The sequence below is a fragment of the Canis lupus genome, chromosome 18 (genome assembly GCF_003254725.2).
Source record: "Canis lupus dingo isolate Sandy chromosome 18, ASM325472v2, whole genome shotgun sequence".
Taxonomy (NCBI): domain Eukaryota; kingdom Metazoa; phylum Chordata; class Mammalia; order Carnivora; family Canidae; genus Canis; species Canis lupus.
Genome location: NC_064260.1, coordinates 49082579 through 49109487, shown reverse-complemented (window position 1 = coordinate 49109487; position 26909 = coordinate 49082579). Strand labels below are relative to the sequence as shown.

General features: G+C 50.0%; 1 protein-coding gene across 1 annotated transcript in view; it reads right to left on the bottom strand.

The window, feature by feature from the left end:
• Positions 1-26909, bottom strand: part of CPT1A (carnitine palmitoyltransferase 1A) — a 57066-nt gene that overhangs the window by 18432 nt on the left and 11725 nt on the right. Inside the window, exons 2-12 of the mRNA XM_025445769.3 lie at positions 23643-23796; positions 20775-20914; positions 14499-14670; positions 12899-13000; positions 9822-9959; positions 9339-9416; positions 8553-8660; positions 7501-7588; positions 4337-4532; positions 1496-1684; positions 701-806 (exon numbers count right to left, since the gene is read on the bottom strand). Coding sequence (XP_025301554.1) covers positions 701-806; positions 1496-1684; positions 4337-4532; positions 7501-7588; positions 8553-8660; positions 9339-9416; positions 9822-9959; positions 12899-13000; positions 14499-14670; positions 20775-20914; positions 23643-23783 — 1458 coding nt within the window. The 5' untranslated portion in view covers positions 23784-23796. The remainder of the gene's footprint in view (positions 1-700; positions 807-1495; positions 1685-4336; positions 4533-7500; positions 7589-8552; positions 8661-9338; positions 9417-9821; positions 9960-12898; positions 13001-14498; positions 14671-20774; positions 20915-23642; positions 23797-26909) is intronic.

Below are 26909 nucleotides of genomic sequence, written 5' to 3'. Positions count from 1 at the left end.
TCATCAAACCAAGATAATAGAGAATTTCTGGATCAGGTCCACTGTTGACAATCTCAGAGTTTGGAAGCTTCTTCAAACAAGAACCAGAGGAGTTAAGAAAGCAAAACCTTCCTTCGATTGTTCGTGCCAACATGAAGACTGTTACCACAGTTCAGGGGGAAATGAGTTTTTTAAAATTTAAAGAATTTTCAGGGCTGATCCAACGTTGCATTTTAACAAGCTGGGTAGAGGGATGGGATGACAGGGGTTTGGGTTTGGTGGTTTTTAAATTAAATTGGTAATTTTAAGAATTAAATGATGTGGTAAAAAGCACGTTGCATTTTTATCAACCAGGATTTTAATATGCTTGCTTCTAGCTGGCCTAACACTCAGCCCATGAGACAAATCTTGAAAACATAGCAAAGAAGGTTTTGCTGAATTCTTCCCTGAAATCCCTGCCTGAAAGCCGACTCTCATTTCATTATTTTTGGTTCCACCTGGAGATGGCATTAAATGTGTTTCTACTGAAAGAACTTAAGTTTCAGTAGATGAGGACACAGGTACCTAGGTTTTGTTCAGCCAATTAACATCACACGAAGCACCAACGTGTGTTAAGAAGTGTTCTAGATTCAGGGGGCAGGTATCACACAATGAAATGCAGTCTGGGGTTTGGATTTGCAACGGCAGGCCCCACATTCATGTCAAAGCTGCAAACACTCACCTCCCACAGGTGCCCGACAATGGGCGCATCAGCCCAGGAGTGCTCTGCGTTCATGCCCATCTTCCCATTTTTGAAGACAATGAACGTGAAAGACTTATCGAACCACCTGCATGGAACACAAATGTTCATGGGACTTAACCGTTTTTTAAAAAAAAAGCAAGTTGAACAAAAACTAGGCACTGATTTTATTCTGCATGGGTCATCTGCCCCCCACTTGCCACCCCTACTGCCCCACCCCCGCCCCACCCCGAACAGCTGGCTGGCGGTCAAAAATCTCTGCAAAGTGATAACAAAAGCACACACAGAACTCTGGTCACTTCTCTGTCATCAGACACAAAGATAAGCAGTTATGCACCAGAGGCCAGCAGAACAGAACATGTTACTCTAACATGAAGGGAATCGATAAGGCATCTGCAGAGAGATGGGACAGCATGTGCTGTCCGGGAGCCACACACCCCATCCTGGGCCGACCTCACCCCTACGTGCGAGGCAGGCAGGACGGCCCTGCACAAACTAGGTAAAGGAGGCTCCAGGATAGTCATGAGCTCAGTGAGCAAGCCAGAGCCGACATCCAGGTCAGCCCTGTCTACCACCTTCTCCTGCCTGGTCAAGGCACCACAGCCACTCTTCTCACTAGCACCTCCCATCAGAGGTGGTCGTGCACGGAGGGGAAAATCTCAAGTCTGCTGCTTGAGCTGTGTGTGTGTGCACACGCGCACACGCACAGAAAAGAGAACCAAAGTGTTTTTATGCAAGCCTTATTCCTCCACCTGAGGCTGGTGTGAGCAATATTACCTGTCAAAACACCTGCCATGAAGGAGAGACTTGGCATAGCTATCCATCGATGCATCTGGGTCTTCCTTCCTATACCCTTGTTCTGTTTCGTCTAGTGTCACGAAAAATGCTGCTTTTTCCACAGCATCAAGGGACTGCTTGTTTTTCCCACGTCCAAAATAGGCTTGGCGACACTTGGCCCAGGGTACTCTGAAACAAGAGTTAAAGGGAGTTAAACCTGTAGCAACGTGGTGACTGACATCTACTTATATGTGATGTTCAAAATGACAGGGTGTTTCACTGTTTTGTAGAAATTTAAGGGAAACTACATATTTATGACTGTCTGCCGGATTTCCAGAGCAGAGCACAGGCATGGTGTGCACTTCTGTTTGCTAAACACTGATTGAGAAAAAACAAACAAACAAACAAAAAACACTGAGGGCGGCCAGGGTGGCTCAGCGGTTTAGCGCCGCCTTCCGCCCAGGGCATGATACAGGATCAAGTCCCACGTCGGGCTCCCTGCATGGAGCCTGCTTCTCCCTCTGCCTGTGTCTCTGCCTCTCACTCTCTCTCTCTGTGTGTCTCTCATGAATAAATAAATAAAATCTTTAAAAAAACAAAAAATAAATGCTGATTGAGCAACAAGAATGCACGCCGTGAGCTCAGCCACCTGGGGGCAGCAACCCCAAGAAGTTCTCCTTGGGCCCAAACCAGGGGCCATCCTGAAGAAGTTCTGGCAAGCTCATGTGAGCACTCAAGTCCTGCCTGGCTCTGCTCCAGCCCTTATCCATGTGCTAGCTCACTGATCAAAACTAGTTTCTATCGTTCAGAGGGGTAAACAGGCACGGAGATGCGGTCACAGCTAGTTGGTGGCAGAGAGAGCTTCAAACACAAGCTGCCCCAGTCCATGCTACTAATAACCACAGGACACCTTGGGACAAGGAGGCACCCCGGGAGTCCACCTAGAGTGACTCTTTCCATCCTCCCTCACGTGGGATCCAAGGAGCTGATGTGACACCCACTTCCTGAGAGTCACCCCAGCTGTGGCTGCTTTGACTGCTCCTGGGCCCCTCACCCAGGCCCTCCTGGGGTCCTTCACCCCACCCACCCTTCCAGATCAGAGTCATCTGGCCTGTCTCCCGCCCTCTTCTCTCCAAGGCAGCCTGTGATGCCAACACACCTGTGAATACAAGGATACACACACACACCTGGCCCAGACCACTCTACTCCGTCTGCCAGGGGCAACCATGACAACAGGATGGCTACTATGCACCTAGTGCTGTGTGAAGGGGCAGGAAGGTAACATGCCAGCATATACACTCGGCATCTATGTGAAGGGCTCCAGGGGGAGAGGGAGCAAGACACCTATGTATACACTCGGCATCTATGTGAAATGCTCCAGGGAGGTAACATGCCAACATATACACTCAGTGTCTATGTGAAGGACTCTGGGGGACAAGACACCCATGTATACACTTGGTGTCTATGTGAAGGGCTCGGGGAGAGGGCGGGCAGAGGATAGGCATGTACATACACTCAGCATCTATGTGAAGAGCTGGGGAGAGGGTAAGATACCCATGTATACACTCGGCCTCTATTAGAAGGACTGTAGACAGATTGGGGTGGGCCGGGTGCCCACGAGCCCCGCAGGGTGGGTGGTCACAGGCAAACCCACTCCTCGCAGCACGTTGTAACCAGTGGCCAGCGAGCCCACTGATGCCCATGAGCATGTGGGAAGGGAGCTCTGTCTCCAGGACACGCCGCCCTCTGCTCTTCCATCCAGCCTGCAGAGCCCCAGTTATGGCCCAATATCCCTCCTGGGCTTCTGGCACCGAGCCTCCCCTCCAGCTCACACGGCCTGTTCCAGCCCTCACTGCCTGGGGAGCCCCGGGACTGGGATCATTCCATACACCTGCTCGGGTCCCTGGGGTAGCCCCTTTGACAGCTGAATCCAGCCCAAGTGTAGTCAGACACATGAGGACCCTCTCTGCTCTGCGTTCTGGTGTCCTGACCCACTGTCGCTCCCAGCATGGGGCGTGCAGTCCGCTCCCCCAGACACCCGTCACTCCTGCTGGCCCGCTGCCACCCTCTGCGTGCAGGGGAAAACTCTTCTATGAGAAGGGCTCCTCATACTGCCCCAACAGCTGCCACATCGCCGTAACTCGGATGTTCAACTGCAGACAGTACCGCCCCCCAGGGACAGTGGGCAATGTCTGGACAGTTCTGTGACAACAGGGTGGCTGCTCCTGGCCGCCAGGGATGTGCTCAACATCCTACTGCGCACAGGACAAGGCCCCCACCCAAAGATTTACGCAACCCAGTGGGCACAGAGCCAAAGCTGGGAGGCCAGCCCCATCTTTACAAGCTAATTCCTCAGGTAAACAAAAGCCTCTGAATGATCTTCAGACATGGCAGAAAGTTGATTCCTGACTCAGAGGCCTTGGTTTAAACTTGTTTTTGGGGGGCATCTGGGTGGCTCCGTCAGTGAAGCATCTGTCTTCAGCTCAGGTCATGATCTCAGGGCCCTGGGATCGAGCCACATCAGTCTCCCTGCTCAGTGGAGAAGCCTGCTTCTCCCCTCTCCCTCTGCTCATTCTCTCTCAAATAAAATCTTAAATAAACACACTTGTTCTGTGTCCTGAATTAAATACGCCTGCAGCCCCGTGACAGAGCCTAACTCCCGCCCGCATGTGCCCTGGTCCCCGTGCAGACACAAGCCCACCTGCCACACACACACACACAGCCAGAGGGGACCCGCCGGCGGGGCCCCAGCCCTGCCCCACGGCCACGGTGAGTCACCGACACACGCCTGTCCCCCAGCCAAGCCCCTGGTGGGACTTATGTCCCAGAGCCACCGCGCACCTTTCTCCCGCAGTGAGGGCCGCCAGCTTGGCCTCCCCAGGCTGAGGCTCCGACGGGTCGTCCAGAATCCTCTGCATCTGCTGCTCAATTTCCCGGGGCTTCAAGAGCCGGCCGTCGTGGTAGAGCCAGACCTTGAAGTACCGCCCTTTGTGGAACACGACGATGTGCTTGCTATCTCTGATGTGCTGGATGGTGTCTGAGCAGGATGGGGGGTGAGACACAACATTCAGAGGCAGGATGTGAGGGAACGCTGAGAAAGACCCCTCGACTTCCCAGCGGCCCCACCCTGTCACCCCACGTCCCTCCACTCAGCTCATCCGTCCACGTCTCAAGAGCCTGCAGAAGGTTCAGTACAGAACCAGAGCAGAGAGCTCTGGAGTCAGGCTTGACCTCGTCTCAGCTCCACTCAGCCACTCACTGGATGTATTCAGCTGTGGCCAACAACTTAAGCCTGTTCAAGGGTTTCTCCCAGAAAACCAGGACAAACATGCACTTAAAGCCTTCACTTTAGAGTCAGAAATAAGGCGATGCACACTAGGGCCACTTCCGTTCAACACTACACCAGGGCCTGCCAGCAAAATAAACTAAGAAAAAAGAATCGAGATTCAAGGATGGGAACACTGGCCTCTCAGAGCCATGATTAACCACAGAAAATCCAACCAACCTCCCTCAAATAGCTGTTTAAATTACTGAGAACATAGCTGGGTAGAAGCTCAGTGTCTGAGATCATCTGTGCTCCTCTAACCTGAGTTCTGGGCTGAGCTGAGCCCCTCCCACTCACAGGCCGGAGGCAGACTCTCACAGGCTACTGCATTGGAGGTAGGGCCTTTAAAGAGGTAATTATGTCAAAACATGGTGATTAAGATGGATCTTAATCTCATATGACTAGAGTACTTAGAGGAAAAGATTAGGACACAGGGGTGCCAGGGTGGCTCAGTTGGTTAAGTGTCTCCCTTAGGCTCAGGTCACGATCCCGGGGTCCTGGGCTTGAGCACGTCAGGCTCCCTGCTCAGGGGGGAGTCTGTTCCTCCCTATCCCTTCCCCCTCCCCCTAGACTCTCTTTCTCTCTCTCTCAAATAAAATCTTAAAAAAAAAAAAAATTAGGACACAGACACATGGAGGGACAACCCCGTGAGGACTCAGGGAGAGCGTGGTCATCTACACACAAGCAGAGAGGCCTCAGGAGGACCTACCTGCCTGCACCTGGACCTCGGGCTTCCAGCCTCCAGGACAGGGGTGGACAGTGAATGTTTAAGCCACACAGTCTGTGCTTTTGTTACAATGGCCCTAAAAACTAATATATTCAGTAGCCTACAAATCAAAAATATACTGAAGACAACAAAAACAAAGAAGTTGGGAAGAACTCTGACCCTGGCAGAGAAAAGCAGAGCGGAAGCCCCCCCACCCCAATCTGAGGCGGATGTGTCCAAGACCCCCATGGTGCCTGAAGCCGTGGAATGTACCGAACCCCAAACACGCTATTGTTTTCTCTAATCAATATAACTTTAATCAAGTTTAATTTATAAACTAGGTATGTTTAAAAATCAACAAAAATAGGGGATCCCTGTGTGGGGGTTTAGCGCCTACCTTTGACCCAGGGCGTGATTCTGGAGTCCTGGGATCAAGTCCCACATCAGGCTCCCTGCATGGAGCCTGCTTCTCCCTCTGCCTGGGTCTCTGCCTCTCACTCTCTCTCTTGAATAAGTAATTAAAATTTCTTTTAAAAATTAACAAAAATAAAACAAAATAATGATGTGTGCTAACAAAGGTTATGTGGATCTGCTCTCTCTCAAAACACCTTGTCCTGTTCTGTCTTCTTGTGACGATGTTAGGAGTGATGTAGGTGTGACACGGGGTTAGGCTGCTATGGGGGATCATTAGCCTCCACACCACAGCTGGCCACGGGTAACTGAGACCACGGAATGCGAAATCATGGGTAAGAGGAAAAACTGTAGGACGTTTTATTAAAACCACTTTTAAAAGCGCTATGACTGGGGTGCCTGGGTGGCTCAGTTGGTTGAGCATCTCTCAGTTTTGGCTCCAGTTATGAGATCAAGCCCCACATGGGGGCTCTGTGCTCAGTGGGGAATCTCCCACTGATTCTTGCTTACCCCCTTTGCTCCTCCCCCCTACAATCTCTCTCTAAAATAAATACTTTTTTAATTATTAAAAAAAAAATTAAGAATGCAATTACTGTCCCCAACTGTCCCAAAAGTGCTTTTTGCCAATTCATCTGCTTTTCACAAAAATCTGGCCACCGATCACTGGACTCCAGAGTATGAGAGACATAATAAAGGCTGACTTCTTAGCCAGAAATACCCCCACTGTAAAAGCACTGAGTGCACTGCTAGAGTGAGTTTCCAGAAAGCCCCTGAGCCCTGGGTCTGAGGCAAGCTGAATCCACTTACAGAAGCCTACCCGGAGGCCAGCTTTTGTGTCTGAGGACCCACATGCCTACGTCCACGGGACAAGTTACTGCCTGGGGCTCACAGTCTGGAGGTACCCGGCTGTCACGACAGCCCCCAAAAGCTGGATGAGCTTGGGACTCTGTATACAGTTAGCTTCAAAGGCAGCGACGGGTCATCATAATGGCCCACCACGAGGTCTCAGACAGGACCCGGTTTGTTAGCTGAGAGTGGCCAGTATCTCCTACCTACACAGCCTGAGCCCTGGCTGGCCTGGGACAGTCCCAGATGGCACATCTCTCCCTCTCATTCTCCAGAGCATCGTGGCTTGTATAATTACGTGGCCGCCCGGCATTCTGCGAGGGTCGAGGGTGGGATCCGCTGTCCCAGGTCAGGCTGCCCCAAGTGAGCTGCTGGATTCCAAGTCCAGTCTCCCAAGCACAAGCCAACATGTGTGTGAGCCAGAGCACAACTCCTCCGAGGGAGCCAGATGAAGACAAGGAAGACTCCTAACCAGACGTGGGAAGAACACCCTAGAAGACAGCCTTCAACCAGAGGGAAATTGTGAAGTCTGAAGAAAAGCCGCATGCCCGGGCCTAATAAAGGCCAAGGAAATTCAACAGACCAGTGTTCCTGAGCCTAAAATAAAATCGCAGATGCTCAGAAGCGGTCAGCACAAATCTGTGCGCTGAGTTTTGCCACCTTCCATACACGGCGAGGAAGGAGCAAGAAAGTGCTTTGCGAAGGAGCCTCACTCACCCGTCTCCTCTCCTGGGATCCGCGAGGTATTAAACATTCGCTCCCACTGAGCAGAGCACAGAGGAACTGTGGATCCCAAAAGAAGAATCTGCAACAAAAATATGTTTCAAACAAACAAAAAATTCCTCAGGGGGTGGGGAAAGGGGGGAAGGAGCAGATTACACACTGGATTTGTTTTCCTTGCACATATCATTTGACTTCATCGCTTCCATGCTGGGAAGAGCAGCTCTTCCCCAGGATGCTGACCCTCATCACCAAGATCACTGGACCTGCCAGGGCTCAGTTTCCTGCACCCTTCCTTCCCAAGGGGCACGCTCTCATCAATCGTTTACAAACCGACACTTAAACCACAGATTATTTAGAAACTGACACTTAACCCGGGGATATTTAAGAAAGAAATGTCTGTTTCCCTGGAATAATTCACCAGCTAAATTGTTTTCCTCCAAAAGCAAACAAGAGCTTTTCTTCTGGGGCAGATCTCGGGGCTGCGGTACAACAGACGTATATCCATTCGGGGTACGCGAGGAGAGTTAAATCTTGGAATAATTACACAGAGTGAAAGAAACTAGACAGAGAGAGAGAGAAAGTACCTACTGCAAGATCTCATTTGCATCAAACTTTGGAAAGCTCAAGTGATCCGGAGTGACAGAAGGCAGAATGAGGCATAGCTGGCGGGCGATGGCAGGGTGCAGCAAGACCATGGGGCACAACGAACTTTTGGGGTGATGGATGTGCTCACTACACCTGGACTGTGGGGATGGTTTCAGAGCTACGTTATTTAAAGTGATGGGACTCATCCAGCTGTATGACAACAAAGTCACCAAAGCTGTTTAAAAAGAATGTTTTTTCTTTTTTAAGATTTATTTATGAGAGAGAGACACACAGAGAGAGAGAGAAAGGGGCAGAAACATAGGCAGAGGGAGAAGCAGGCTCTAAGCCCAATTTGGGACTCGATTCCAGCACCCTGGGATCATGACCTGAGCCGAAGGCAGACACTCAGCCACCTAGGCACCCTAAAAAGAAATGTTTTAGGAAGCAGTTTGTGGGCATACCGGCTTGATCTCTTCCCGGTCCAGCCTCCGTCTATAGAGCAGAATGGCATGGATGGCGTTGCCCGCTCTCGCTGCCTGAATCGAAGTGGGTAAGACGTACAGCAAGTCCTGAAAAGGTAAACATGTGTTAGCGGAGGGAACGTTCGCAGGCAAAGCTGAGCTAACATACACAGGAGAGCATTTCCACGCTGCTAAAGTATCTCCATAGGCGTTCAATCACACCTGCTCTGATAAAGAAGAAATTGAAAGTACATTTCCTATACTTTGCCAATTTTGAGTTCTACAAGAAAATAAATGGAAATGAAGAACAGAAAGAAAGAGACAAAGAATAATGAGATGGCCAGTTACTAAAGGTAGTAAACGCCAGTTACCAGAACCCAGACTGTGGGACTGCTAACAAAACAATGGGACGTGACCTCCTGGGCTATCACTGCCTTGGAGAAAAAGAAAAATCTGGCATCCCAGAGCAGAGAAGGAGGAAGCTACACCCTGGGCCGCCAGGTGTTGAGCTCTGGAGGTGGCGGGGACATAGGCCACACGCCGCTGTGACAACAGGGGAAGGCCCTGCTGTGAGGGGCAGCTGATGGGCTTGAAAGTATTCCTGCGGCTCTAATTTCTCCATGGTGGCTCAGGGCAAACACAGAAGAAAGTCCACACAGCTTTCGGGCCCAGCAAGCAGGTCCTGGGCCCTGGAAGGAAGTCCGGCCAGCGTAGGCAGGGGCAGGAGCTTCCTGGGTGGTCCCCAGGCCCATGGGGATGCCCGCCTTGCCCGCCTAGGGGACTCACCATGGCATAGTAGTTGCTGTTCACCATCAGTGGCCCTCGTCCCCGCAGGTAGATGTACTCTTCCCACCAGTCGCTCACCTGTGGGTGCAAATAGGACAGACCCCCAGCAAGCTTAGCAGGAGCCACACAGGCCGGCGGGGTGCCAGGAGTGCCATCACTGCTCGGCGGCACTCCCATCACAGTGCCTGGAGGAGCCTGAGTGCAAGTGTGAGTTCAACACACCCATGTAGCCGGGTCACCTGATTAAAACAGCGCACACCTGAGCAAGCTTGCCTGCCGTTCCCTGCCCCTACATTGCCCACCCAATGACTGCAGCCACTCCAGCCTCATCATCTGGTGTCATCTGATCACATTTAATACCTCCTCTTCCACATCCCACCTTGTTTCACTTGCCATGCACGGGGAAGCCCTGCTGGTTTGTGGCATGGACAAGTATTTGCACACGAAAATATCACCACCAAGAAATAAGGTGTATACACTTACATAGTTTGTGGCCCACCAGGACTTTAACTTCAGATACCACTGCAACTTGGGTCCGAGGCTGACAGCAAAATCTTGAGCAAGGACCGTCATCCGTTTAAAGTCTGATTCCTTCATCAGAGGCTTCACCGATTCCAGATACTACAGGGTTAATGAAAAGCACACATGCCGAGTTAAAACACACAGATCCCTTATCTGTGCCTTAGAAAACATATAAACCTGCTTAAGAATTTAAAAATCTTCCCCAGCTTGGGACGCCTGGGTGGCTCAGTGGTTGAGCGTCCACCTTTGGCTCCGGGCGTTGATCCCGGGGTCCTGGGATTAAGTCCCACATCGGGCTCCCTACGAGGAGCCTGCTTCTCCCTCTGCCTGTCTCCATTCGCTCTGTGTGTCTCTCATGAATAAGTAGATAAATTTTAAAAGATTTTATTTATTCATTTGAGACAGAGAAATAGAGTGAGAGCACAAGCAGGAAGAGCGGTAGGCAGAGGGAGAAGCAGACCCCCTGCTGAGCACGGAGCCCAACATGGGGCTCCATCCCAGGACCCTGAGATCATGACATGAGCCAAAGGCAGATACTTAATCATCTGAGCCACCCAGGTGCCCCGGAACGTACAACTCTTGATCTTGGGGTCGTGAGTTCAAGCCCCGTGTTGGGCAAGAAGATTACTTAAAAATAAAATCTTAAAAAACAAAACAAAAACCTCTCCCATGTGGTAGGTTTTGTGGGTCCTCACACGAGTTAGCCATGTGGCTTTATGTCAGCGACAATGACACAATCACACTTCTTCATCATTTACTGCCCTTTAAATTCTCCAGACCCGCATCGCCACAAGATCACTAGAGCAAATTCCAGAGTGACAAGATCACGGTTTGGCCGACAAGGACATCTCCATAGTTCCCATCATTCGGCCCTCAATCAAAACCCTGATTCCCACTGGATCATGGCTCAGGACAGTGCTAGGACAGTGCCAGGAAGTGAGCCCAAGACACCAGGGTGGGAAGGAGGAGCCAGCACAATGGATGGGATTGTGGAAGGCCAAGCATCAGGTCAAGGCCAGGCCTCCAGGACAGGGTTCTGGGGCCCCCGGGATGTTGACTGGCACCACTCTGAAGTGAGTGTGCTCACGTATCAGGTCAGACGTGCAGGGTTTGGAGACCGTCATCTAAAGTTGCTGCAATGCACACGAGCAAACTTATAGAAAGTAAGGCCCTCAGTGTATGGGGAAACGTGTCAATCCACCTAGTGGCAATGCCCACTGAGCCAGAGATGCCAGCAGCTTGCTCACTCTCCCACGGGACTGGGCTTCTGTCACCACGTCGCAGGTGAGGACACATGAGAGCAGAGAGGAGAAGAAACCTGAAAAGCCAACAGGCCTGGTTGCAAAAGCCAAAACATGTCCTGCTTAGTCTTTAAAATGGGGCCAAAAGCAGAAGCCAGCCCTGGTTGGCTGCAGTGGCAACCAGCCCGGCTGCTCCTCCAGGTGACACAGAGGTCCCGTCAGACCCCAAGGTCCCACTTCCAGGCCTCAACCCACCCCAGTGCCAGCAGGTCCTTGAACAAAACCGTTCACAACAGCTGCAGGCTGGAAACCAGGCAAACATCCACCAACAGATGAATGTAGGAACGCAGTGTGGTCCAATCGTCCAGTCGGATATGCTGAGAGATACTCCGGCATAGACAAATCCTCAAAACAGTCTAAGAGCCAGATGCAGAGGCACATACTGTAGGATTCCATTTATAGGAAACATCCAGGACAGGCAAACCCACAGAGACAGCGCAGGTTGGTGGGTGCCAGGGGTCAGGGAGCGGGGGAGACATGAAATGGGGTGTCAGGCTAATGCATGTGGGGTTTCAGTGATGGAAAGTTCTGGAACTAGCCCATGGTGGAGGCTGCACTATGAAAATGTACTCAATGCCACACAACTGCCTCCTTAAAGTGGCTAACATGGTCACTTTTATAGTACATACTACGTACCACAATTTAAAACAACTAGTTATGTAACATACCAAAGACGACTGAATTGGACACTTTGAGGGAACCACATGATATGTGAATTATATCACACAAAGCTGTTTATTCATTTTTTAAAGATTTTATTTATTTATTCATGAGAGACAGAGAGAGAGAGAGAGAGAGGCAGAGACACAGGCAGAGGGAGAAGCAGGCTCCATGCAGGGAGCTTGACGTGGGACTCCATCATGGGTTTCCAGGATCAGACCCTGGGCTGAAGGCGGCGCTAAACCACTGAGTCAGGGCAGCTCCGGTGGTGATCCTGGAGTGGTCCTGGAGACCCTGGATAAGTCCCACGTCAGGCTCCCTGCATGGAGCCTGCTTCTCCCTCTGCCTGTGTCTCTGCCTCTCTCTCTCTCTCTCTCTGTGTCTCTATGAATAAATAAATAATCTTTTTTTTTTTTTTTAAAGATTTATTTTATTTATTCATGATAGACATAGAGAGAGAGAAAGAGGCAGAGACACAGGAGGAGGGAGAAGCAGGCTCCATGCACCGGGAGCCTGATGTGGGATTCGATCCCGGGTCTCCAGGATCGCGCCCTGGGCCAAAGGCAGGCGCCAAACCGCTGCGCCACCCAGGGATCCCCTAAATAAATAATCTTTTAAAAATAAAAAAAATAAACCACTGAATCACCCGGGCTGCCAACAAAGATGTTTAAAAAATTTTTTCCAAAGCTGTTTCTCTATCAAATGTGCTGCCTTTTAAAAAAAGGTACCTCATGGGGTGCCTCTGGCTCAGGGAGTGATCCTGGGGTCCTGGGATCGAGTCCTGCATCGGACTCCCTGCAGGGAGCCTGCTTTTCCCTCTCCCTAGGTCTCTGCCTCTCTCTGTGTCTCTTGTGAGTAAATAAATAAAATCTTAAAAAAACAAATTAAAATAAAAACATCAAAAAACAAAACACCTCCTATGTGCTGATATGTCAGAAAGGAAGATCTCCTCCAATAGCTAGACAAGTACGGCGCTGAGTATAGCCAGCCAACTGCTATGGGTCATAAATCTTAATCCCAGGAGGACTGACACATGGGGGAGTGGGAGTGTTCCAGTGAGCTCGAAGCTGTACCTACCCTGTTCACGGTGTCCTGAACGGCCGGGACTGGCAGGCGTGGCAGTGACGTCTGGAAGCTGTATAACATAGGTTTTCGGCCGGAAAAGATCTTGACCATACCCTTTAAAAATAAAAGGAATGTTTTAAAACATGAGACCACATTAAAGATGCAAGCCAGCCCTCAATTTGCTGACTACTGATTTTTTTGTGGTCTTCCACCCCGACACTCCCAGGCCTTAGCAAACAAACAGGGAACCCCAAACAGAAACCGGCCTGATGAAAGCCCAGGTCTGATGGATGCTTCGATATGCCCTGGCGAGGATGCGCACCCAGGTGTTGCCGGCTGACTGTATGTCTGCACGTGGCCCAAGATCCACCCAGCTACCTCCGCAAGGCCGCTCTTGGTCTGGGGACTGACTCAAAGTGCTGGCAAGGGTGAGCAGAGGCAAAGCTGAGAAGCTCAGACCTCGAGCCGATCCCAGTGGAGCAGCAAGGAGGCTGCCTCAAGCCCAGCAGACAACACACATTTGCCCACTCTCGGCCCTGGCTTTCCTCTGGAAGGATCTAACACCTGCTCATCTCACACTGGGATCTGAGATCTCAGACCTCGAAGGCATTTCTTGGGCTCACAGCGGGCAGCTGGGACTCCACCGGACACACGCCAGGAGGGCCACCCCGGGGATCGCCGTTTAGCTCACTCCGTCAAGGGTGGGCACCAGCTCTGACTCTGCCAATCAGTGAAACTACACCCAGGCCAGCGCAGGAAGTCGGTCAGGGGAGAGTGCACCCCAGGGGTGAGAGTGGGCCGGGCGTGGGGGTGCCTCTCCCAAGCAGCCCCGGGGAGGAAGGGAATCCGGGACAGGCATCCATGCGCACGGCAAACCAGGGCCGCTCGGGCTGCGGCCCAGGGGAGCCAGCAGGACACCCTGAAGCACGGGGTGGATCAGGGAGACCAGGTCGGACCGGTCGGCAGGGGAATCCACCTAACGTCTGCCTTCGACTTAGTCAGAAAAGCTACAAAGAAGTGGATGGGCGTCCCTTCTCTTTGATGGATAATCCGGATGGCAAGACGTTAACATACCACCTTCAGAAGTGACAAACATCATTAAAGAAAAATATACTCTTTGGCCCACACTTATGAGTCAAGATGAATCAACGGCTCTGGAGCAATGAGGTCAACTCCCAGGTCAACCAATTGTAGAAGGGGAAAGGTCCCATGAGGATCTCCCTTTCAAAGTAAAAGCCACCCGCCTGAGACACTGTGCTGAGTGAAGACTGAATACTATGGTGAAGGGGGGGTGGCGGGGGTGGCAGGTGCCTGCAGCACTGGGCCCCTGATCACGCTGCCCCTGTGCACCTACACCTTTGCTAAGAGGGCAGATTTTGCTTACATGCTCTTAACCGCAAAGGAAAAGCAGGGTGGGACATGAGGAAGCGTTGGGGGTAGGGGGAAGGCTAGGTTTGCGGCACTGATGGACCAGGTGCATACTTACCTCCAGACACAACGAGCCATGCACACTCCTAAACTGCTCTGAGGCCTTTTGTACAGCAAGCGTACCCCAAAAAAAGCAGTTCTAAAAAATGCACACAGCCCCAAGAGTGAAGGGAGGGTCATTTACCATCCAGATCTTGGTGGCGCGGCTCATCTTGCCATGCTGGGCGAACATCCAGCCGTGGTACGAGAGCAGCACTTTGAGGGAGTAGCGCATGGTGATGATGAGGGCCACCCACAGGCCCGTGCCGAAGAGGATGCCGCTGACCACGTTCTTTGTCTGGCTGGACATGTAGCCCCTAGGGACACGACATAAGCCCAGAACACATTAGGGTGGATGCCACACGCTGCCAGCCAGAGCGGCCTTCCTTCCTGAACACAAATGAGACCACATTCCAAGAACACCACGTTCGCTAAGTATCAGCCTAACTCTTGAAAGACTCAGACACCGCTCTCCTATCCTCAGGATAAACCAGGCCTCCTGTGTTCTCAGGGAAAGATGCACATCTTTCTCCAGGGTCTAGGGATGGTGACGGGTGACATGGGAGGTGGTGGCCTGCCCACGATGAAACCCATGCCCCAGGTCCACCTCCACCTGCTCAGCTGGGTGCTCACAGCAACTCTGGGCCATTCCCTTCCTGCCCCTCCTCCTCAAACCTACCTTTGGGTTTCACCATTAGTCATGGGACACTCAGATCATTTGGGGAAACCATTACAGCCATTTATATCAAAAAAGCTTCTTTTTGATCTAGGCAGGCATACTTATGTATAAATGAAGAAACTGATGGCATAAAATGATCTTTTTTTTAAAGATTTTATTTACTTATTTAGACAGAGAGTGCAAGTGAGCAGGGGGAGGGGCAGAAGGAGGGAGAGAGAGAATCTCAAGCAAACTCCTTGCTGAATGCTGAGCCCGAAGCAGGGCTTTATCTCCGGACCCTGAGATCACGATCTGAGCCAAAATCAAGAATCGGACACCCAACTGACTGAGCCACCAGGCGCCCCACAAAATGATCATTTAAATAATGAACTTAGGGGATGCCTGGGTGGCTCAGCGGTTGAGCGTCTGCCTTCGGCTAAGGGAGCGATCTTGGAGTCCTGGGATCGAGTCCCACATCGGGCTCCCAGCATGGAGCCTTCTTCTCCTCCCTCTGCCTGTGTCTCTGCCTCTCTCTTTCTGTGTCTCTCATGAATAAATAAATAAAATCTTTAAAAATAAATAAATAACTTAGGGGCACCTAGGTGGTTCAGTTGATTAAGCATCTGCCTTTGGCTCAGGTCATCATCCCGGGGTCCTGGGATCGAGTCCTTTATGGGGCTCCCTGCTCAGCGGGAAGCCTATTTCACCCTCTGCCTATGTCTCTGCCCCTCCCCCTGCTTGTGTATGTGCTCTTTCTCTCTCTGTCAAATAAATAAATTAAATATTTAAAAAATAATAGTAATAATAAACTTAAGAGAAAATGTTTTCATTGGCTAAGGAAGGGGATAGACTGTACGGTAAAGATGGGACTGTCAAAAATCTTTGTGGTTTTTAGTTTTAGTTGCTCTGGAAACCACAACCTAGTATAAAATAAAAAGGATTTAAATAACAAAATGTTGGTAAGGACCCAGAGAATAGGGAACCCTCAGCCACTGAGGGTGCAGCCACTGCGGAGAACCGTATGGAGCTTCCTCAAAAAAACTAAAAATAGAACTACCCTATGATCCAGCAATTCTACTTCTGAGTATTTATCGGAAGGACATGAAATCACCCTCTCGAAAACGTATCTGCACCCTCATGTCCAATTTAGCATCATCCAAAAGAGCCAAGACATGAAAACCACCCAAGTGTCCATTGATGGGAGAGTGGATGAAGGTGTGCTATATAAATATGATGGAATGTTATTCGACCATAAAAAAGAAGGAAATCCTGCTGTTTGTGACAACCATGGAGCTTGAGGGCTTTATGCCAAGCGAAATAAGTCAGAGAAAAACAAACACTGCAGGATCTCACTTATACGTGGAATCTAAAACAAAATTCTAAATTCACAGACACAGAGAATGGGCTGGTGGCTGCCTGAGGCAGGGGACAGGCAAAGTGGGGGGGGGGGGGGGGGACCATGGTCAAAAGGTACATATTACCAGGAGCGCCTGGCTGGCTCCATTGGTAGGGTGTGTGACTCCTTGATCCCAGGGTTGTGAGTTCGAGCCCCACATGGGTGTGGAGATTCTTAAAAATAAAATCTTAATAAAGAGGGTATAAACTTCCAGCATTAAGACAAAAAAGTCTTAGGGATCATAGGTAACAGTGCCATATTGTATATTTAAAAATCGCTAGGAAGGTAGATCTTAAAAGGTCTCATCACAAGAAAAAAAATCTGTACTCGTGTGGAGAGGAGTGTTACTTAACTAGATGTGTGGTTATCAGTTTAAGCTATATACGTCTACCAAATCGTAATGTTACACACGTAAAACTAACATAACATTATATATCAATCATATCTCATTTTTTAAAATTATTTCAGGGGCACCTGAGTGGCTCAATGGTTGAGTGTCTGCCTTTGGCTCAGGTCATGATCCTGGGGTCATGCAATCGAGTTCTGCATCAGGCTCCATACGTAAGCCTGCTTGTCCCTCTATGTCTCCACCTCTCTGTCTCATGAATAAATAAAATTTTATTTTATTTTATTTTTTTAAAATAAAATTAAAAAAAAATATTTCAGTGTGCTTCAAATCATTAAAACCAGTATACATAACCTACAGGTATCTCCAATATTTAAAAACCATCAAGTTAACATCTTATGATACGTAAGTATTGAAACAAATTGTCTTCAAGGTAAAATAGTTTTGCTTCAAAACTCATGTTTTCCTTATAATCTGTCAAATCTTGTGTTCAGACTCAGCTGTGGCTTCTACTTTCCACCTACACATTCTTTGCTGACAATATAATCTACAAGCAAGCTTGGAGCTAGGAGTTAAGAACCTATCTTTCAGATAATCTACATTTTAGATTCCAAAGGACTATGTCACTAAAGGAAAAGACACACATACCTATTGACCAACAAAAACCGAACAGTATTTTAACATTAGCAAATAAATACACGTTCACAATTTTTATATGATATACACACACAGGCGCTTCAATGACAAGCATTCACAAAAAAAGTTTTCTTTTAAAGAACAGGTTCTTTCTGAGATTGCAGGAGTCAGACAAAAGCAGAGCACACCCTGCTGGGCCAGGTACATCTGCGCTTGTGAAAGCAGCCACCTGGGGTGCCAGGGTGGCTCAGTCGGTGAAGCATCTGAATTCGACTTGGGTCATGATCCTGGATCGAGCCCTGCATCATTGGGCTCCCTGCTCTGCGGGGATCCTGCTTCTCTCTACCACTTGTGTGCTGTCTCACTTTCTCAGTTGCCATCTCTCAAAGAAAGCAAACAAGCAGCCACCTAGGTTCCAGAATGACCCATGCCTGGAAAACACTGACCCTTAACCCGGTCCTTCTAAATTTGGGCCAGGGATGGCCCAGTTCACTGCAATCGGTTTACAGACACAAAGAGACAAATCGTATAAGGATCCAGATTATTATAGGGCTTTAAATAGCCAACACTTTTAAATATAATCCAGTGTTAAGAGCCCACAGTGGGGATCCCTGGGTGGCGCAGCGGTTTGGCGCCTGCCTTTGGCCCAGGGCGCGATCCTGGAGACCCAGGATCGAATCCCACATCGGGCTCCCGGTGCATGGAGCCTGCTTCTGTCTCTGCCTCTCTCTCTCTCTCTCTCTCTGTGACTATCATAAATAAATAAAAATTAAAAAAAAAAAAAAAAAGAGCCCACAGTGGAGGGAACCCTGGGTGGCGCAGTGGTTTAGCGCCTGCCTTTGGCCCAGGGCGCGATTCTGGAGACCCGGGATCGAATCCCACGTCAGGCTCCCGGTGCATGGAGCCTGCTTCTGTCTCTGCCTCTCTCTCTCTCTCTCTCTCTCTCTCTCTCTGTGTGTGACTATCATAAAAAAAAATTTAAAAAAGCCTTCCTTAAAAAAAAAAAAAAAAAAAAAAAAGAGCCCACAGTGGAGAGTAAATTAAAAATCTGTGTTAAGGGACACCTGGGTGGCTCAGCGGTTGAGCATCTGCATTCGGCTCTGGACATGGTCTCGGAGTTCCAGGATCGAGTCCTGCATCAGGCTTCTTGCATAGAGCCTGCTTCTCCTCCCTCTGCTCCCTCTGCCTGTGTCTCTTTCTCTTATGAATAAATAAATAAAATCTTAAAAAAAAAATCTGTATTAAGCCCACAACAGTGTAAAGAGGATGCAAAAAAAGCACGACCTAGCATGCAGAGGCCAGCTGTCTACAAGGGTCTTGACAGCAGGAACACGGTTTGGCCAGAGCATGGGGAGTGTCAGGGTCGCTGTCTCAGCCTCCCCAGCCCCCAGGCAGAGCAAGGAATCAGCAGGCGTCCAGCCCAGGCACACTTCCCCTGAAATGATGGAATTTTTATTCTAGGCCTTGCAGATGCTTATAGAGGCAGGAGCCAGCGTTCTTGAGGCAGCTCGGAGGCCATGAGCAACTCGGCTGGACTCTGGGCTTTAAACAAGAAGCAGGGGAAGGGGAAGGGGCACCCACTCAAGGCAGAAGTTCACACCTTTACATAAAACCACTGAATTCCAGGACGCCTGGGTGGCTCAGTGGTTGAACGTCTGCCTTCGGCTCAGGGCATGATCCCAGGACCTGGGATGGAGTCCAGCATCTGGCTCCCCATGGGGAGCTCGCTTCTCCCTCTGCCTGTGTGTCTGCCTCTCTTGTGTGTCTCTCATGAATGAATAAATAAATCTTAAAACACACACACACACACACACACACTGAATTCCTTCTTCAAAGTCATCGGAGTCTGACTCAGTCATGAGCTGAGAGTTTTCATCTAAAGTCCTACCCTGCCAATTTATTCCTTTCTGCAGGAACGACATTAAATCCAAACAACCAGCAAAGTGCTGGTTTATCAAAAGGCCTGGAGTCTGTTTTGCTCAGGCCAGCACCTGACACCCCAGGTACACCCCAGGAAACGTGAGGACACCCCTGGGCTACCATCTGGTCCATCAGGGGACCCTACCCTCCACACGCAACCACTGCCCCAAACAAAGCCTGGCTATGTGACAAGGACTTGGGAGACCATCATTTTTCTAGGAAGAGACCTAGAAGGTTTGTCAGTGCAAACGAGAAACAGAGACACAGAATGGAAGGTCTGGCACAGAACAGCTACGGCGACATAGAGGTACTGGGATACTTTCTAGCCAGAAAATAAAAATAAATATTCTAGACAAAGGGCCAGATGCAAACAGGGTGACAGAGATGCCTGTGTTCTATCATCTGGTCACTCAAATGCCAACCAGGGAGTGGTGCCCGTTGTATGTGTGGCAGGAAGGTTCTCTGAATGGAGGCTCAGGGCATGTTGCAGGAAGCTTAGATTTTGGAGATGTGCCAAGCTGGGTCTGAATTCCAGTCCCTTGCTTCCTCTCTGAGACTTCGTACCTGTGTACCTTTCTTCACTTTACCCCAGTGAGAGGTCACCACAGCGTAGAGTCTGAACCTTAGGGGGTCCTACACGCATGTCAGGGCCCATCCCTGGGACTGCAGCAGAGGAAGGACGCCGGGAGGGTTCCATAAGTGCTCTCGCACTACATACACCTTCCCAGAAACATAATAACCCAGAGGCTCCTCTAGGCCAAACATCATGGTGAAAAGAGAGCCTATTTTCAAGCTCCTAGAAAAACCTGAAACTCTCAGGAGTGCTAGGGTTCCCTCTGGGGTTTGATGCCACTCTGACAGAGAGCTAAGGGGCTGAGGTCTCCCCCAGAGCAGCTACTTGTTAGGATCATGGACTCCAGTGCAAAGAACTGACCGTATCCAGAACCAGTTCCTGAAGCAGAGATTTCTTTTAAGGATACTGCAGCCTCAGCCCGGGTGGCTCAGAGGTTTAGCGCTGCCTTCAGCCCACGACCTGATCCTGGAGACCCGGGATCGAGTCCCACATCGGGCTCCCCGCATGGAGCCTGCTTCTCCCTCTGCCTGTGTCTCTGTCTCTCTCTCTCTCCCTCTGTGTGTGTCTCTCATGAATAAATATATAAAATCTTAAAAAAAAAAAAAAAAAAAGCGGTACTGCAGCCAGGCTATGTGCACTGACCACACTACCTCAGGCCCTGACACGATGTCCCAGCACAACCCAGGCCCAAGGCTGTCTCCAGAAAAAGAGCTGCAAGAGACCATAAACTCCCTGTGGACCTTAACACAGAAGAAAGCCTACGGAGAAGAGCAAAGCTTCAAATGATTCAATCAGAACAGGAATGGTCATTATATTTAAAGAGACATAAAATTATTAGCAACAGAAATCGCTAGCTTCCTAGACAATCTAAGATATGAAAAGAGTACTCACGTAGTGTCAAGGGTCCGATTGATTTTTGCAATTATTCCCAGCGAGGGGTCGATCTTGGCATACATGGTTGACATCACACCCACCACCACGATGAGCCAACTGGAGGGGCTCGCCGGGTACACGCCAGTGATGATGCCATTCTAGAAACAGAACATGTATCGTTGAGTCCTGGGCAGAGTGGTAAGGAGGCATTCGTAGCACATGGTGGCTAAGTGACCACGTTGTCCCTGGAGGAAATCTTCCCCAGAGCCTCCAGCTCCTTCTCTTCTTCTACATCTGAGCCAAATCTCTCCCTGAAGCAGATTCCTCTGAGAGTGACCCCAAGACATCAGAATCACCCAAGGCACTAGTTTATTAACACTGATTCCCGAGCTCTACCTAGACTGACTCATAACTGAACCAACCATGAAGTCCTCTCTCCCAACCTGCTACACCTTGGGGATGCCCCAAGACCAGCTCCAAAACCACCCCTCCTGTTGCTCTTGAATCATGAGGCTGTATTGTTGACCCCCAAATATTTTCAGGAGACCTCATTCCAGGCTGAGAATTTGCTATGATATGATCCTTCAGCCAAACCTTCCTACTTCCCCACCCTAAAAACCACAAAAAAAGTAGAAATGAGAAAGCACATTATGAAATAAAATTCTGGAACCCAGGTAAGCAGTGTGCCTCCTTATTCTCTCTTTTTTTTTTTAAAGATTTATTTATTTATTTATTCAGAGAGAGCGAAGAGAGAGGCAGACACACAGGCAGAGGGAGAAGCAGGCTCCATGCAGGAAGCCCGATGTGGGACTGGATCACACCCCGGGCTGCAGGCGGCGCTAAACCGCTGCGCCACCGGGGCTGCCCTCCTTATTCTCTTTATTTTGGTGTTTGTTTCGAAACTACTAAATTAAATTAAAAAAAAAAAAATTCTTGCTAAAGCCTTCTTAATAAGAGATTGATTTGACCAAGACAATGGATTTAAAAACTCTCAAAGCTCTTCTGAATTATTTTAGAAGCTACTTGCATCCTTCCATGTTATTCCCATAGATTTCCTATTGTCTAGAGGTCTAAGAGAAAGATTTTTTTTTTTTAAGGTTTTATATATTTATTCAGGAGAGATACAGAAGGAGAGGCAGGGAGACATAGGCAGAGAGAGAGAAGCAGACTCCCTGAGAGGGAACCCGATGTGGGACTCAACCCGGGATCACAACCTGGGCCGAAGGCAGACATTCAACCACTGAGCCACCCAGGTGCCCCGAGAAAGAGATTTTAAACAAAGTGGGGGTTTCTCCTGGTGTTCTCTGAAGTAAACGTTCTTTTAAGGTGAAGACACATACATGTATTACGTTACATTAAAACCAAAGCAAGAAGGGTCCAGATAAGAGGTCTCCCACTCACCCCAGCCTCCCCCGGCGGCCCCTCCAGCTCCGAGCCACATGGTCCTCTGTAACCATGCAGTCAGGTGCAGCCATGCACTATTGATCCTCTCTCTTCCTATCCACTGGTCTTGCCAGCAGTACTACAAGGTCTTTGAAACCAAAGAACACTTCCACTGGGGTGCAAGGACACATGGCCACAGCTCTGCACCCAAGTCTCTCTTTCCCTGGATTTGGCGGTAAAAGGTGTTGCTCTCAGGAAGGTCAGGTGGCAGAGCGCGCTTCCCCCTGTAGGTGGCGCCTGCTCGACCGCGGGAGCTGCCAGGGCCGTGTGCGGGGACCCCCAGCCCCACCCGGGGCAGCACCTGCCCAGCCAGGCCGGTTCCCAGGGGGCCTGTCGCCCTTCTGAGTCACTGCTCTCACCTACTCTGGCTCCTTGGCCTTCTCATCAGCGCTAGTCTGAGCTACACCCTCTGAAAAGGAAACTGGAAAATAAATAAACGGTTATGAGTTTTCCTCATTCCCTGCGGCAGGTAACTTGATGAACTGTCATCTCATTTGAATTCTTTCCAAACATGCATCTTATTCCTCCTATGATTTTCAAAATAAATTATGATTAAGTGAAAAAAAAATTATGATTATGGAAAACGAGACTTGTGCTTGAATAAAAAAAAAAAAGCTTGGGTGGCTCGGTTGGGCGTCGCCTTTGGCTTGGGTCACGGTCCTGGGGTCCTGGGATGGAACCCTGTAGTCAGGCCCCCTGCTCAGCAGGCAGTCTGCTTCTCCCTCTGCCCCTCCCCCTGCTCATGTGCGTGCTCTCTCTCATAAATAAAATATCTTTATAAAAAGTGAATAAATTCCCAGTCTTTCAGGTAAACAGAATTGAGAACATGTGAAGTTAACTCTATTTGAATTTACATGCATATATTTCAACATCTGACTGTCTTATCAGCGAGGCATCTGTTAGATAAACTCACTGCGATTCGTACAGCTGGAAATGATCCTCCTTCTCCAAGGTGTAAAGAGTTCTGAACTCAGAGACGTGGATTTTAGTCTTTACTCTGCTTCCCTGAACAACCGCCTTACCTGCCTACAGGGTGCCAAACCAGCCTGCCTGCCTTACAGAATTTCTTCAAGAATTCAGTGAGCCTGGGACACCTGGGTGACTCAGTGGTTGAACGTCTGTCTTCGGCTCAGATTGTGATTCCAGGGTCCTGGGATCAAGTCCCGCACTGGACTCCCCACATGGAACCTGCTTCTCCGTATGCCTATGTCTCTGGCTCTCTGTGTGTCTCTCATGAGTAAATAAATACAATCTTTAAAATAAATACATAAATAAAAGTAAAAGAACTCAGTGAGCCAGTACATGTGGAAGTGTTTCATAAGTCCCGATGAAGTACCAACCCCGTGCCCGTCAGCACTGACACACCCATCCTGCACCAGCACCCAGACGCATTCTCAGGTGCTAGCGTGAGCACCACATAGATTTAAACAAGGATCCACAAACCTTGAATCTGATGAACTTCTTCTTCCAGGAATGTAGTCCAGACAGATAGATTTGCTTAAGAGCTTCATGGCTCAGCCGCAGGTCGATACCGTCTGGGGTGACAGTGAACTGGAAGGCCACGGCTTGGTGAGCTTCCGCCATCTTCGGCAATCTCCTAGGAGAAGGGGACAGTGTGACACAACCAGCATTTTACCAGGTATTAGCCCCTTACCTGGACCTGGGATGTGTTCTGAATTTAGTCTTTCCCAGCCATCTAACAAACTTCATATTCCATTAATAGACCCAATTCCAGGGGCCACTGGCCCCTCCCCGGCCTGTCCAGCACTACCCAGCCCACTGTCCCCTCTGCTCAGAGGCCCGGGGTGGCCGGTGGAGTCCAGGAGTGGAACCTCACCCCCACCCCTACCATCAGGCCTCCAGGCCACACCCAGCTGACCCAGGAAGTTGGCAGCCGTTTAGCCACCTGCCAATCTCACTGCCACCCACCAACCTCCTGGAGTCTGGCACAGAAGAAACCCAGAGAGTCCACAGATGAGTCCCTGATGGCCCTGAACCCCTTGTGTCCAGGCAGGAGCACTGGACTCTGGGGGATGCATGTGGCTGCTGTCTTGAGAGACCGGCTCAGGCGCCACTGAAGACTCCATGAAAAGGAGACACAGAGAATCCTCCGGAGTGGGTGTCTATGGGTGTCTCTGCTCAGGCTAGCTGCCCTGCCTCAACCAATAAAAGTGTGTTTCCTTTCAACGGCTTCAGAGCCAGGTCTATTCCGGCTCCCTTCCTCATGGTTCCTGTCTTCTTCCTTGGGGACTCAGGATGCACCTCACGGCTCCCTCCGGCACAGCCAGCCCCTCTGCTACCTCCTGGAGCCCCGGGACCATGCTCCTTCTTCCTAAGCTCTATACCGGATGCCCCACAATAAAAAGGAAGCTAACAGAAGGGGGAAAAGCTACCAAGAACTATAATGAAAACCCAAAATTGTATGTTTTCTTATCACAATTTCTCCTGTTTTTACCTTCTGAAGCCTACTGAGTGGGAGGAGGACCTACCAATATAAACAGGTGTCATGCTTTCAAAGATGCCCAGTTACAAAAGCCAAACTAGCTTATTAGTCTTCGGCTAATTGGAACAAATGGTTCCATTACAGGCCCAGAGAGGCATGCGGCCTGCATTTATTTGCTCCTTCGGCAAGCGTTTGTTGACTGCCTCCCACATGCCAGCCACGGGGAGGATGCAGACATTGGCAGTAAAGTCCTCCTCCTGCCCCTCTAGAGCTCACATAGGGAGGCCAAAAAGTAGAGAGGGTCCAAGAGGGGACCTCCTAGATGACATGGAAGCCCAGAAGGATCAGCTGGAGGGCAAGCCTTTCAGGCCCAAAGGTAAAACAGGACTCTGGGCAGAGGTCAAGGGCAGGTCAAGGACAGGGTGGCTGGTGTCAAGAGCAGGCAGCTATGGTCAGAGAGGATGACCCACAGGCAGCCAGGGGAGGCAGCTGGGTTTTATGCTAAGGGTGAAGGAAGAGCATCCAGGGGCTTTAAGTTACTGTTTCTGTCTCAAGAAGACCCCTCTGGGGGCGCCTGGGTGGCTCAGTTGAGGAAGCATCCAACTCTTGGTTTTGGCTCAGGTTATGGTATCAGGGTGGCAAGATGAGGCTCTATGTATGGCTCTGCACTCAGTGGGGAGTGTGCTTGAGATTCTCTCTCTCCCTCTCCCTCTCCCTCTCCCTCTGCATCTCCCGTTCATGCTCTCTCACATGCTCTCTCAAATGAGTAAGTCTTTAACAGACAGAAGACCACTCTGGCTGCAGTATGGATGGTGGGCAGGGCAGGGCGTGAGACCAGTAAGAAGTAAGGGCAGTCAGTCTTCCAGGAGACAGTGGCCCAAAGTGGCATGAGTGGGGGTGAGGAGGACAACCCGCTCCAGCCAGACAGGCTTCAGAGGCACCCTGGGGCTTCAGGCTTGATCACTGGCTCAGAAGAGCCACTGCCTGACACAGGAGAGTCTCTGCCTGGGGACGACAAGTCGGGGGTGGGAGCAGAGGAGTGGTGTGTGGACTTAACCACATGTGACGTGGCTAGGGGCAAAGGGAGAGGCTGGGACAGGCACACCTGGGCACACCTGGGAAGAGTCAGCACACAACCTGCTTTCATGATCATGGAGGCAAAGAGCAAGTCGGCAAAACTCAATCCACTGGGAATCACCTTAGCTTAACGCAACCTGCAAAGTGTTCATGGTTATCTACGTGTTATTCAGCAGGCATGGAGCCAAGCTCCCTAGCCTGGCCGATTCTGAAGAAACAGATCCCATGTCTGAAAGCAGCAAGATCTCCAAGCAAAGGGCTCCTGCAGATAATGCAGGATGTTGAAGAGGGCACCTCAACAGCTCTGAATCCTGTTCTCAAAAAGCTATCCAGGTGGCTCAAGGATTCTGCTAGCGCCTCAAGGCCACCTCTTAACCCCTCCCCACAAAGACTGCAGGCTACACATGTGGCAGGAGGCAGGTGTCACAGAGATCACTCTGCAGAGAGTGAAGCATGCCAAACAAACTTACGGACTGGCCACCCTCGGGATGATTTATAAGCTCTTTCCAGGGCTTTATACAGATGTGAGGGATTATTAATGGCAGGAGATGGAACCTAAACATAGCGTCTGCAGTCAATTCTATCTGAAGGTGTGGGTCCAGTGTTTGCTCAGGGGTCTGACCTCTGTCAGGGAGGCAGGCGAGACAGTATCTGCAGAACCAGGTTTGCAGTATCTGCAGACAAAGGTTTGAAGAACTGCCTGTGCAAATCTAGTAAGTGAAAATCCCACCCTCTGTCCTGGCATCCACAGACTCGTGTTTAAAAACATTTACAATCACAGGGGCGCCTGGGTGGCTCCGTCAACGGTTAGGCGTCCGCCTCGCTCTCAGCTCAGGTCTTGATCTCAGGGTCCTGAGTGCAAGCTCCATGCTGGGCACGGAGCCTGCGTTTAAAAAAAAGAAGAAGAAGAAGAAAGAAGGAAGAAGAAAAGGAAGAAGGAAGAAGGAAGAAGGAAGAAGGAAGAAGGAAGAAGGAAGAAGGAAGAAGGAAGAAGAAGAAGAAGAAGAAGAAGAAGAAGAAGAAGAAGAAGAAGAAGAAGAAGAAGGGGCAGCCCAGGTGGCTCAGTGGTTTAGCGCCATCTTCAGCCCAGGGCATGATCCTGGAGACCCGGGATCAAGTCCCACGTTGGGCTCTCTGCATGGAGCCTGCTTCTGCCTCTGCCTGTGTCTCTGTGTCTCTCATAAATAAAT